We start from the raw sequence: 13,652 nt of genomic DNA, 5'->3' as shown, positions 1-13,652 counted from the left end.
GCTCTCCCTACTCAGCCACAGGCTTTATAGCCAAGGCCTCCTGCCCCTCCCCCAGACTCTCTCCCTCTATCTTTTTTTAATTGAGTGACGGCGGGTGCTGCTGTGGGGGAATGGAAAATCTGGCCATTAGTATCCCCTATTTATCAGTAGGCAAAGACAGGAAGCTGGCAGGTGGGTATGGCTTGGCCAACTCTCCTCTAATTCTCCCTCTTAGCTCACCTTGTATTCTCACCTTTGTTTCCCACCCAACTTCCCTAGCTCCACTGGGGGAGAGTGTGGAAGGGGCCACAGGGTGGGCATCTTGAGATTTAGGAGGGTGGCCTTCTGAGATTTCAGCAGGAGGAGATGTGTGTTGAAAGGGGGTGACTGCAAAGAGACACAGGCCATTTCCTTTGGGGGAACTTGGGTTCAGGAAAGGAGGGGCGCAGGAAGAGGTGGGCTAAAGACTGACAGTCTGGGGAGCAGGTGTGTGAGTTGTGACTCAAAAGCGGTGGGTGCTGATTTGCCTGTTACGAAGCCATAATGCAAAATGTCAAATCGATCAGGAGCCTCCCTGAGTAACAATAGCTGCCATTTACTCAGCTCAGAGATTTTGGAAATAGGCCAGGCAGTGGGTTTAGGGGTTTAAATGAAATCAGATGTATGCTTGCCACAGCCCTGGGAGGCAATGTGTATTATCCCACGTTATACACAGGTAAACTGAGACTCACAGAAGTGTGCAGAGCCAGGATTAAAACGCAGGCCATTGTTCCTCAGGCCAGATATTCAACCTCTGTGCTTTGTGCCTTCGCAGTCAGTCTTTTATTCATCTTAACAAATGTTTATTGAGCATCTACTCTATGCCAGGTGCTGTTTCAGGTACCAGGAATATGGCAAAAGAACAAAGCAAATGAAAATCCCTGCTGTGAGGTTCTGTGGAGCCTCAGGGACAGGACAACAGATAAGATAAGTAAAATACATAGTCTATGCGGTGTTGATAAGTGCCAAGGAGAAAAGACAGGAAAGGGAGACAGGAAGTCCTAAGAGGTGGGGTTGCAACCTTATAGGATGGCCAGGGTGAAGGACTTTGAAAAGGAGACAACTGAAAAGGACCTGAAGGAGGCAAGGGAGCTAATCATTTGGATACCTAAGAGGAAAGCTTTTGTTTGATGCAAGGAAGCCACATGAACAAAGGCTCAGAGAAGTGAGCATTCCTGGGGTGTTTAAGGAACTAGTAAGGACATCTCAGTGGCTGGAGAGGTCTAAGGGATTAAGCCAGGAAGATAACAAGGGTAAAAGGGGCTGGGGCCTTATGGGCTGTTACAAGGACCTTGCTTTTTCTCTGAATGGGGTGGGAAGCCATTGTCTCTGAACAGATGAGCGGTGGTCTGAGCACCTGGAGACAGCAGAGGCTGGGGACCAGTGAGAAGCCTACCGCGGCCAGAGAGATGATAGGGGCTCCTAGAAAAGACCCTGAGCTGAAACAGCAGCAGAGGATGGCTAGATGATTTTTGCAGCTCGCATGATGGGTACTTAGCGGCACACAAGTCTTCCTGTTTGGAGCAGTGCAGACACTGTAGGCCATTCTCAGGGAAGTGGAAGGAAGGAGTCAGGGTCACTTGCAGGTTGAAAATGAGGAACAGTAGAACACTGGGGAACAGATCTGAAAACAGCTCCAAATGGATTTGCACAGTGGGGATGAGAAGAGTCAAGACGGCTTGGAAGATTTAGGCCCCCTCCTCCTAAACAGCAGAGTGCTCTGTTAGTGTGATGCCCAGCATTTTGGTTTGCCAGGGATGCTCATGGTCTCTTCCTGTTGTCCAGGCATAATTGCTAATAGCACCCCTTTACTCCCAGAGGTGTCCCACTATGGACAACAAATTATATGGTCGCCCTACCATTAGACTTATTACTAAAAGCTTTTTTTTTTTGAGATGGAGTCTCCCTCTGTCACCAGACTGGAGTGCAGTGGTGCAGTCTCGGCTCACTGCAACCTCTGCCTCCCAGGTTCAAGCGATTCCTCCGTTTCAGCATCCCTAGTAGCTGGGACTACAGGCACGGGCCACCGTGCCCAGCTATTTTTTTGTATTTTTAGTAGAGTCGGTGTTTCACCATGTTGGCCAGGATGGTCTCGATCTCCTGACCTCGTAATCTGCCTGCCTCAGCCTCCCAAAGTGCTGAGATTATAGGCATGAACCACCGCTCCTGGCCACTAAAAGCATTTTTATCCAGATCTTATTTTTTCAGAAATTTTTCCAGGGGAATAAAGCACAGAGTAGAGGTAATAATGCCTATGTCCACAACAAAAAGACAGTGGCAGCTGATAAACTGCAAAGAATGTTGTTATCACACAAATATACCACATTTAAATGCAAAGAGTTCATTTCATTCTCTTGTTCAGTCAACATTTATCAAAGGTTCCTGTGTTCCAGGTGCTGTGGTAAATATCAAGAATACAGAGATGAATAAGGCGCTGCCTCACCAGGGGCTCCCAGCCTTTATCGTATTTGGGGCATTAATCAGGCACTCAGGCATGCAATGTCTCATTTAGTCCTTACACCAGTCTCACCTGACTGTGAATTATTGGGCTCATGTTGCAAATGAGGGACTCCAGGCTTAGAAAGGTAAAGGGATTTGTATAAAATCGAGCTTTGAGTTGAGGTCTTCCGAGCCGAAGTTCAGTGTTATGCCCAGGGCTGCACACAGCTGCCTTTGACTAAACATCTCAGACGCATTATTATACAAATGCATCCCTCCCCCACTTCCCAGGCCCAGCTGCGGTGATATGCCTGGATCAACGGAGGAAGAGTAAAATGCCTTGCGGAGGAAAGCGAGGAGGATGGACCCTTTCAGTTTTCATTGTTCCCTTGCAAGAAAGACTTCTTCCCTAAGGGCAGGTTCTTCTATTTTGGCTGTCATGTATAACCCTGGATTAGGAGGCAAAAAATATTCTGTGTTCATATCCCCATCTTAGCCCCTGATTCATTGTGTGATCATGGACAAATCACTTGACATCTCTGGGCCTCCGTTTTCTCATCTGTGACACAGGCTGTGCTACTGCTTTCTATTTCAAAATGGCCAAAGCGCTGAAAATAGGGTGCAGAATGGGCCTGTGAAGACAACAGGTGAATGGTGTGGTGAGAATTTCCTGCTTCTCCCAACAGCTCAGAGTGAATGGTGCACAGGTGGTCTCAGGCTGGTCCTCTCTGAAGAGTGACCCCTTTCTCCTACCTTACCTATAGACAATTTTCCTTTGACATTTGGGAAAGGACCCTGGGCCCGCCCCCAGACTGATGACTGACAGCTTCCTTTTTCACTGCTCCTCTGAGCCTTCCCCTTCTCCCAGCCTGCCATCCTAGAGGCCCTTTGGCCTGCTCTATTTATGGCACCTCCTGGGGGCCTGAATTCCTGGCTGGTCCCTGGCTCTTCTTTCCAAGTCAGACCAGTTTACCCTACTTGCCCCAGAGTGCAGCAACTAATCTGGGGAATCAGATGCCAGGAGCTTGACTCCCCTGCCTACAGCTGCCTCTATACTCTTAAGGGCTGGCACACCCCATTCCCAATGTTAACCCTATTGGGTAAGGTTCTATCAGTAGTCCCCCTGCTACACAGGAGGATTCTGGGCAATAAGGTATTTCATTTAAGGTCACACGTGGAGTCAGTGGGGTGCTGGGATTTGAACCCAAATCTGTCAGCTCCTAAGTTCCATGCTTCTCCTACTGTGTTATATTCCCTGGAATTTAGTAACAAGGAAAGCTGACATTAACACTGTCCTTGATGCTGGCCTGACATTGCCCTAAAAACATCATGTAGGTTAATTCATTTATTCCTCACAAGGATGTTTGGGGTAGGTACTATTATTATCCTAATTCTTCTGGGGAGGAAACTGAGACCAGAGAGGTTAAGTGACTTACCCAAGGTGATGCAGCTAGAGAGGGCAGAGCCATGTGCTTCCAGAGTCATACTTTTACCTCCTCCACCATTCAGTCTCATCTGCTGCCAGGACCCCTGAGGCTTGGCGCCAGGAGAAGGGAAGGACAGAGACCAGCAGGAGTTGAAGAGGCTGAGAAGGAGTTCTTGCAGGAAGACCAGGCTCTAGCAAGTAATTGGTACATGAAGGGTGTGTGTGTGTGTGTGTGTGTGTATCTGTGTGGTGGGGGTACAGGTAAGGATACCAGACAGCTAGCAAGTGGGGATGGAAACCAGAATTGGAAAAGTCTTAGCCTGTCTCTGCAGGCCCTTGCCCCCTCTGTAGGGATGGCAGTGGCTGGAAGGAGCTGGGTTAGGCCTGAGATATGCTGCAGCCTGCCTTTCCCTGTCCCATTTCCTATGGTCATTTCAGAAAACATTCGGAGATTCTAGGAGGTGGCTGAGAAGGAGAGAACAGGGTCAGGCATGGTTGGATCTTGGCTGGATATGGAGCTGCCCTCACTGGGAAGGGAGCAGAGAGGCTAGGAGGGGGGCTGGTGGAAAATAGAAACCTCACCAGAGGAAGGTTTAAATTCTCACTCCGTGAAAGAGGATACCTCAGGGGTGCATTGATGGAGTCGGTGCTTTATGTGCAGGGACAGCTGGGACCCCAACAGCACGTTGCCCCAGACACCCAGCCCAGGCGTGCCTGCCCCTCCGGTCACTACTGAGACAAGGTACACAAACAACAGGCCTCGGGCACCAGGCACCCCTCTGGAGGGCGGGAGGCTGCTTCCTCTAGCAACTGCTCTGTTGACATAAACACAAGGCGTTCAGGGCTTTGAGCAGCCTTGGCCAGCGAAGAGGGGAGGGGGCCAAGGGTCTCCCAGAGTCTGAGGCTGGGATTGGAGAAGGCACCAGAATCACAGGGCAGGACAGGGTTTTCTGTAGAGGACACAATGCTTGCCTTGCCATGTGGGACATGCTGCCCTGGTCAAAATGGCGACTCCCGGGGCTTTAGTCCTGGTCACCATGGTCTCCATTCCAGTGGCTACTCCTGGCACTGCCCAGCTCCTGTGGCACTGCCTGGCTCCCAGGGCTGCCGCTTTGGGGCTTTAGTCCTGGTCACCATGGTCTCCATTCCAGTGGCTACTCCTGGCACTGCCCAGCTCCTGTGGCACTGCCTGGCTTCCAGGGCTGCCGCTTTCAGTCTTTGAAGAAAGTGATCTGATAAGGATCATGTATATTAAGGTGACTAATTCCTCTTTGAAGGGGTGTTTGCAAGGCCAAAGAACCTACTGGGAGGAGGTGATAAACTACAATCAACTTTTGAGAGGAGAATTTCAGCCCTTTAGATGAGAAATGTGTTGGAGTAGGCGCAAGTGGAAGTGTTAGAGGGATTTTTCTGGTGCTTCTCTTAGCAGATAATCTCTGTGTGGGCCAGGGAAACTTGAAAGGGACAAAAGCCCAGATGAACATGGTCGAGGCCCTGGTATGACCAGGATGGCTTCCCCTGGCTTGCATACCAGAAGAAGAGCCTGAACATATGGAGTGTCCTTGACATTTGGGGGTGCGACTGGGGGGAGGAGTCTGGGAGGCAGGCGAATGTTTTGGTGGGCTCTACCTGAGGATAGAAGAGGAAGGTCGAGATCTGAGAGTCCTCAGCAAAGTTGGGCTTTGGACTGAGTACCTTGTGAGCTGCTAATGAGAATCAGCAGTAGAATCTTTAAAACAAAGGGATTGTGTGCTTGGTTTCTGGAACTACAAGAAAGGGGACCTCTAGGAAGACTCTGAAACTGGGCTTGGGGTACATGGGAATGCCAAGAGATAAAGCAAATGGTGGCTATTCACAAAAGAAAAGAGACTTTGGAACCCTGGCCCAGGCCTGACAACATTCAGGGGCCTCCAGGCTTCCCCTGTGTATCAGCTCTACCTGCCTGTAGGTAGGAGCAGCCAGAGACGTGCAGAATAAACACTTCCTGCGCTCTGCCCTTCCTAGCCCAGCTGACCCACCTTTGTCCACTGGACATAGACCTACCAGTCTGCCCTCTCACCTAGCTCCTCTATGTCTCCATTCTGCAGATAACGGCAAAGTGAGGAAGAGTGAAGATTTAGGGGAGGAAAGGATGGACTAGGATACAATAGAATGAGATATGCCACCTCCTGGGTCTGCTATTTTACCTAGTGCCTCTCCAGCCACTGGACGGGAGATCTGCAGAGCCTTATGATCTTGTCTGTCTCGCACTTACCAAATCAGAGGCAAATGGAAAAATACTGCCTCAGAACAAAATGCACACACAGAATTTGGATGGTGGAATCCTGGGATACACTTACAAAGAGAAGAGGCAGCTCCAAGCCTATTTAGGCACAACTATTAGTAACAAGAGAGGAGGGCCAAAGGCAGGTGTCCACCAGGCTGGGCTCAGAACTGGGAAGTAGGGTAAGGAGAAAGACAATAGGCCCAGGGAGGTCGGGAGACTGTGGGATTAGAGGCTCCCTTCACCAGGAACCAAGGAGTTGGGGCAGAGGGGGATTTTAAGGACAACTTTGGAGTCAGAGGATAAGAGTTCGGACTTGGGATTCTGCTCTTTCATGCTGAGTTTCTGCACAAGGCCAAAAATCTTTTTAGTTTGGCTCATGCTGTATCAGGCAGTCATGGCAGCCCAGGGCTTGGGATGCTGCCCAAATTAAGCTTTCTTCTAGGGCCAAGTCCAAAGCATGGGTTAGCGGCTCCAGTCTGCCCTGAGGAGGTCAGAGTAATACCATAGGCATTGGACATCTTTATGGAGGTTCCACCTAACTTCTAGAATGAGCTGGTAACCTGGATAAAATTGGTAGCATATATTACAACGCATATATTATTATGAGATGATAATAATGATAATGGAAGATACATCTAGGGTGCCCACTTGCCAAGATCACACAATGGTAGTGGAGCTGGGGTAAGAACCCATGCAATGTGGCTTCTGAGCTCATCTCCGTCAATTAGTATTTATAGCTAAAAGTTGCACCAGCTTACCAGTTAATAGATAACAGAGTCAGTATCCAACCCCAGGTTGGTCTGACTCCTTGGCCATTATGCAAAACACTGTACCCTATTGCTTTCATTCCCCAAGATGATCTGATTTCCTGGGTCTGAAATGAAGTGGGGCTGGAGTCCCAAGTCCCTCAGGTGGTCTCTGGAGCACACTGAGAAGCAATGCCCTGCAGCCGTGGTTCTCGGTTGAGCTGCACACTAGCACCAGGAGTTTCCAAAATGATTAAAACCTTTCTGTTGTTTTTTCAGTTGTTCCGAAGTAGCGGTGGGGCATAGGGGTGGGGGCAGGTTGCTGGTCAGCCTTTGTTTTGAACGCATGACAATGCATTCATTTAATCATTCAATTAATCAACAAATAAAAACATACTAGCACCTACTCCGTGCTCTGCCCTGCCCTGGGGCTGGAGATACAAAGGTGGGTGGGACACTGTGTGTGTCCTCCTGGGGTGCCGGTGACCTGACGCTCTGGGCTGAGCATGCCCTTGGTGGAGGAGGGGAGGCTGCAGACTCCCTTTCTTGGGTGAGCTCTGGAAAGAGCCACTCCTCTCCTCAAATTATGCTGCCCTCGTGGCTTCTCACCCGAGAGCACACAGTTTGTTTCAGCTCTAAAACTCAGCTCACAAAACCTCAGATTGTCAAGGCTAAACGAACTCTGAGAAATGATCTGTGCTCAAGCGGCTGACAGAAGTGCTCAGGAGCTGTTAAATCTAAAGATGCCAGGAGCCCACCCGCAACGTTCTCATTTATGCGTCCTTAGCGGGGTCCCTGGAATATGTAAAAAGCTCCCAACAGCTGTGGTTCTCAGCCTTGGCTGCACCTGAGAAGGTCTCAGGGAGTTTTAAAAATGTTGGTGCTCAGGCCTCCTCCCTGGAGAGGCTGATCAGGATTTTTAAACGCTCCCAGTGATCTCATGATGTAGCAGGTGGAGACCCCCTACTGCAAGGTGTCTGGGCCTTCCAGCTGATCTTATTAAAGATTTGGGGACGTGAACCCAGGGGCGGTCACTCCTTGCCACCATCAGGGCCTTAAAACCAGGGCAGAAGAAAATCAGAGAAGGGAGGAGACAAAAATTTAAAAGCCACTAAAAGGTTTAGAAAAAGCGAAGCAAGATAGAAGTCTGAATATGCAGCTCCTGTGAATTCACCTGTCAGCACCCTGAGGCTTAATCTCTTTTTTTCAATGTTCTTTGCTTTATTCTAATAGTAATTAATTGATGTAAAATAAGGAAAGCATAGGAATGTATGAAAGCAAAACTGGTCTATAATCTTATTTATCAGACATTCATAACTTATATATCATACAACCATAATATGTTATAACTGGATATTGTGTCATAAATCTGATATGCAAATTAATGTATAATATATACTACATAACCTTAACATATATAATTAGTATCTTTTTTTTTTTTTTTGAGACAGAGGAGTCTCCCTGTGTCGCCCAGGCTGTAGTACAGTTGCATGATCTCGGCTCTCTGCAACCTCTGCTTCCCGGGTTCAAGCGATTCTTCTGCTTCAGCCTCCCGAGTAGCTGGGACACAGGTGTGCATCACTGCTAATTTTTGTATTTTTAGAGACAGGGTTTCACCATGTTGACCGGGCTGGTCTCGAACTCCTGACCTCATGATCCACCTGCCTCGGACTCCCAGTGCTGGCATTACAGGTGGGAGTCACCAGGCCTGGCTTCCTAGTGCCCTTCTATTAAGTGTATTTTTCTGTTTTGGCTTTTTTGTCACTTTGTAAAAGGCTTTCGTTTTTCAGATAATGAAACGTCTGAGTGCTAAATCGTTTTGCCATGTGGGGAGGGCATGTGAGTGGAGGCAAACTGGTAAGCCCACCCCTTGCCTTCACACATTCATTCCTGTGCACACACTCACATACAGGCTTCTATTCCCACTCTGCCGCCCTAGGCATCATATTATACATTCAAACACACGCTTCACATCATACCCTCAGAGTTACTAATAGGATTTTATTATTTAGATGTAAAATTAGTTTCCCCCGCTTTCCCATTTTTCTGATTTCTAAGGAAAAAAGGCACCAGGGGACCCAGGAGTGTGGTCCCATTGGGGTGAGCCCTAGCTCCACAGCCCTGCTTGCAGACTCTTCCTCCCCACCCTGGCCATCCCTCCTCTCCCTTTCCCTAGGGCCTCAGTTGCTCTTCTCCGTGGGCAGAGGCTGGTGCACTGGACAAAGGCTGTCCCTCCACAGGTGGTAGGTGAGGGCTGCAGTCACGGTGAGCCAGGCTAGGTAGGGCAGCAGTAGCAGGGCAGCTAGCTTGTTGATGGGATGCCAGATGAGTGCCGTGCTCACCACCAGCCCATACAGCAGCAGCAGGTGCAGCAGGGCCTGGGCACAGGGGCTGAGGGTCAGCTGGCTGCACGAGAACCGGCTCCTCCACCTTTCTGCAGTACCCAGCCCAGCATCAAGCTAAGTCCCTGGGGCTCTGTGCACACAGTGGGAGTGCAGAGAAATCTGCCCACCTGTTATCTGCCTGCACTCGATTGCTCTGCTGAATTATCTGCTCTGGGGTCTGTTGGTTTCACCCTCTCCCACATTACTTCTACTACTGAGCACCGTTGCCTTACCAGACCAGGGTTGTGGACTATGAAAAAGAGAACCAGGACAGTCCAGCTGATGGTGAGCTGAAGAGCATAGAGGCCGAGAGGCAGGGCCAGGGACCACCCCAAGCCCCCTCTCAGGTCCTTCCACACCAGGTAGGAGGCGTAGCTGTGGAGAGATGGCAGCAAAAACACTCAATGGAGGGGGTGCCATGGCAAATGGAGGAGGCTCTCTGGCACAAAAACTCTTGGATATCCTTATGGGCTGAAATGGGGGCAGATATGTCTAGGCATCATTTGAGGGCCAGGGAGGGCGTTGTTAGGAGAAGCTTGGCACAGCGAGGTCGGGGAGGGGGTAGGGAGACTTAGGGTGGAAGAAAAGCTAGCTGGAACCCCAGGCAGCCTCAGAGGGTTTCTTACTTTCTGGGGGGCCCACCATAAGTGGAAAGACAAAGTGCCTGCCTTTGAAGGCCAGTATATGGCAGTAATTTGCATATAGGGGACTTGCTCCCACCCGGTGGGTACTGGGGCCATAGGTGAGAAACAAGGACTCACCCCACGACAGAGTAGATGATCGTCTGTACCAGCAGTAGGACTTTGTGGAGCGGGCACCAGGACAGCATCCTCGGGTCCTCACACCAACCAGACATCTGATTACGAGTGAACAGCCAGACCAGGATGGGCCCCAGGTGGGGCAAGAGCACAAAGATGGCCCCTTGAAGCCGCATTCACCTTGAGGAGGCAAAATCTGGGAAGGCAGAGAACATGCTACTGATGAGCCTTCCCCTGTGTCTCCTCGTCTGTCTCTGCCTCCTAACCTGACTCATTTCCTGGCTTGAGCCCCTCAGAGGAAGTCTAATCCCGGAGGTCCTTCCTCTCTCCCTGGCCAGCTCCAGTCCTGTGCCTCTGAGCACTCTCCATCCCCAGGCCCCAACTTGCCCATCTTCTGGCTTCCGTGGACTTTTTTTCTCCATAGCACTCTTCTGGCACTTGGTGGACACTTGGCCCAGCACTGATAACCACTTCTGAGTGAAAGTCCTTCCCCCTTGTGCATCTGACTCCTGGAGATCAGGTCCTGAGTGACCAGCTTTTCTGCCTCCCACAGTGGGCAGCTCTTCAGGGTGTAGCTGGCCCTCACCAAGAAATTTTCTACCTAAGCTGACAGCAACTAACCTGGAAAGACCACGATCTGAAAGCAGGAGCCAGAGATTCCTGGGGCTGTTTTCTAGTCACGAATGGGGTAGCCCATCTGCCCTAGGCTTATCTCACAGTATCAGACTGGTATACTCATGGGGCCCACCCAGGCTGACCTCCTGCCCAAATTCACACTCAGCCTGTTGACACTGTGGATTCCTTTCTCTGCAGCCTTAGCTCTCTTCTACCCCTGGAGCTGTGGGGGATGAGCTTCCTGCTCCATCTTTCCATTTCCAGAGGGTCAGCAGGTAAGCACAAGCATCCAGGTTTCTTGTGGCCTGACTTTTCAAGGAAACAACGCCTGGTCTTTGATTAAAAAGCTGCCATGCTGACTGGCATGTTGCTTTGAATGTCATTGGCATGTGGGACAATGTACAGACCCTCCTCCAACCAAGGCCCCAGCTAATATCGTTCTTCTCATTTGTTCATGATTTCAGCCTCCCGCCATGATTGACCAGATTTGAAGAGCAGAAAACAATCTATTTTCAGTGTTCTGGACTGACTACCTAATCCGTCCTTTTTTTTTTCTTTTGATACAGAGCTTTGCTCTTGTTTTCCAGGCTGGAGTGCAATGGTGAGATCTCAGCTCATCGGCTCACTGCACCCTCCGTCTCCCAAGTTCAAATGATTCTCCTGCCTCAGCCTCTTTAGTGGCTGGGGCTACAGGTGTGCGCCACCGCCGGCTAATTTTGTATTTTTAGTAGAGATGAGGTTTCGCCATGTTGGTCAGGCTGGTGAACTCCTGACCTCAGGTCATCCCCCCGCCTCAGCCTCCCAAAGTGTTGGGATTACAGGCGTGAGCCACTGTGCCTGGCCCTAATCCATCCTTTTCTGTCAAGGGTCAGGGACACTGGTCCTGGAGGTTCTGGGACAGAGCTGAGCAGCATGCCTGCCTGTGCATCTTTTCACTCGTCTTTCTCTGCTCCTCACTGCCCATTTGCTCATCTTATGCCTTCCTGTTTCTCTATATTTCTGTCCAGTGGTGGAGGCCCCCTCCCTGCCCCTTGCCGCCCCCATCCTCTTTTCTCCTGACACTCATCACTCCCAGTGCCTCCCGGTTCCCAGGCCTGGGCTCCCCTTACCTCGGGCAGCACACCTCCCAGGCAGGGTGCCTGATGACGTATGATGTGTGGACGGCAGAGGAGGGTGGGGCTGGCAGAAGGGTGGAGTGGTTCTCCCAGCTGGTCTGCCTTTCTCAGATGACAAGGGTGGTGACACTGGCTGGGAAGTCCAAGTTGCTGTTTCATGGCTCCAAAGAGTTTCTCTCAGGAGGGGCCCCCTGGCCTGCCAGACCCTTCTTGATGTCTGGCCTCTGGAGGCTACCGCTTGATGAAATGTTTGAGGGTTTGTGGTGAGGGTTTGAACACTGTGACACCTGGACCTCCTGTGACAGCTCAGCCCCAAGTTATAATGCTATTGATGCCTGTGGTCTCTGCATCCCATGAACCAGCTCTGTGGCCATGGGAGTGAGTGGTAGGAGCCCTCAAATTTCTCCAGATCCTCCCTATAACTGGGATTGTCCCCAAGGGTGGCAAGCACCAGCTTTGGAAGTAAGTTCATGATCCATGAACACAGCCCCTGCTTATAGCCTTCTGGTTGGCATGACCCTTCCTGGCTTAGAACCCTAGCTTGACAGATGATTCACAAACCCCTAGGACTTTAGGACTCAGAGGAGGAGGCAGCTGACAAGTGGAGGTGGGTGGGGAGTCAGGCGGGAGTGACCTGGCCCTCCCTGGCAGAAAGTCCTGCCTCCCAGCTGCCCTAAAGAGGGGTAGGGAAGAGTGTCCCTGTCTGTTGGCAAGGTCCAGTCTCCTGTGTGACTCAGAGCTTTGTTCAACAAAGACAAACAGTCCTACCTGACTCCCTTTGTTCCCCGTCAAGTTTCCGAGCACCCCTTCCTGGCTTGTCTTTAGGCATGAGGTCTGCTTCCCAGGTTGCCTGCTCTCTACCCATTCCTTTGCTACATCTCTGCACTTTAGGGAAGTGGGCTCCCCTGGGAGATTTATCCCACCCTCTCACCTCCACCAGGGAAAGAAGCAGAGGGGAGGGATTGCAGTCAGAGACAAGAGGCTAGAGAATTATTAACTGAGACAAGGCAGAGGAAGTTACTTATTTTCTATGGGAGATGATAACTAGGGGCCTGGGGGTATTCGCCAAGCCTCCTCAACTACAGGAGGCCAGACTGTGGTGACAACGGTTACCACCTATTGACCACCCATTTTGTGGTGAGCATTTTACATATATTAGCTCAATAACGACAATTACTATCTCACACAAGGTAGATATTCTTATCCGCATTTGGCAGACAAGGGAATTGTGAGGCTAAGAGGGGGTAAGTGGCTTGCCCAATATCACACATGTGGCTCACCTGGGTTCAGAGTTGGCTGCTTGGATCCAAAATGCTTCTTCTTCCCTCAACTGCTTCACTCATTCATTCAAGACATCTTTATTGAACACTTTCTATCTGTCAGGCTGTCCCAGGAGCTGAGGGGATAGCAGACAACATGGGAAATGTCCCTCTCCACAAGGAGTTTTTACTCTTGTGATACCATCTCTCCTAGGCAGAGTTTCTAAGAACTCCGAATGGCAAACGGCCCCAAAGTTCAACTGTCTCCCAAGCAGCAGTGTCTCCTGCCAACTCTGGGTGAGGGAAGTAGAAAGCACATTGTGTGAGGAACAGATATGGGTACATCTCAAGTCCACCAGCACCTAGGGAGTCATTAACCCTCTCAGTGCCTCCACTAAGTCTTCTCTGTGCAGGGAGCAGTTGGAACTAGATACTCTTTAAGCTCCCTGGACCGGTTGCATTGGCATCACCCGGGAGCTTCTTCAAGCTGAAGAATCTCAGGCCCCACAGCAGAGCTACACAATCAGAGCCTGAATTTTAGCAAGATCTCCCAGGTGACACTTGTGCGTGTTATAGTTTCAGAAACTCAGATTAAGATTCCCTTCTCCTACTATCTGCAATTTAAT

General features: G+C 50.3%; 1 protein-coding gene across 2 annotated transcripts; it reads right to left on the bottom strand.

The window, feature by feature from the left end:
- Positions 1 to 8,634: 8,634 nt before the first annotated feature.
- Positions 8,635 to 11,803, bottom strand: TSPO2 (translocator protein 2). 2 transcript variants are annotated; one of them, XM_008994379.5, is made up of 4 exons: positions 11,762 to 11,803; positions 10,041 to 10,233; positions 9,513 to 9,654; positions 8,635 to 9,273 (listed from the first exon to the last, which is right to left on the bottom strand). In XM_008994379.5, the coding sequence occupies exons 2-4, from the start codon at positions 10,211 to 10,213 to the stop codon at positions 9,076 to 9,078; spliced, it is 513 nt and encodes a 170-aa protein (XP_008992627.1). In that variant the 5' UTR covers positions 10,214 to 10,233; positions 11,762 to 11,803; the 3' UTR covers positions 8,635 to 9,075. The 2 variants fall into 2 exon arrangements, with proteins under 2 accessions (XP_008992627.1, XP_008992632.1); XM_008994384.5 differs by lacking the exon at positions 11,762 to 11,803 and adding an exon at positions 10,659 to 10,722.
- Positions 11,804 to 13,652: the final 1,849 nt, after the last annotated feature.

This window comes from Callithrix jacchus, chromosome 4 (genome assembly GCF_049354715.1).
Source record: "Callithrix jacchus isolate 240 chromosome 4, calJac240_pri, whole genome shotgun sequence".
Classification (NCBI taxonomy): Eukaryota; Metazoa; Chordata; class Mammalia; order Primates; family Cebidae; genus Callithrix; species Callithrix jacchus.
This window is presented reverse-complemented; position numbering and strand designations above follow the sequence as displayed.

Bases quoted from the DNA above. Each gene is read 5' to 3' on its own strand.
- TSPO2 (XM_008994379.5), bottom strand. From the start codon at position 10,213: ATGCGGCTTCAAGGGGCCATCTTTGTGCTCTTGCCCCACCTGGGGCCC. The intron at 9,655-10,040 runs GTGAGTCCTTGT...ATCTCTCCACAG, and splicing joins ATCATCTACTCTGTCGTGGG to CTACGCCTCCTACCTGGTGT. The intron at 9,274-9,512 runs GTAAGGCAACGG...CCCTGTGCCCAG, and splicing joins TAGTCCACAACCCTGGTCTG to GCCCTGCTGCACCTGCTGCT.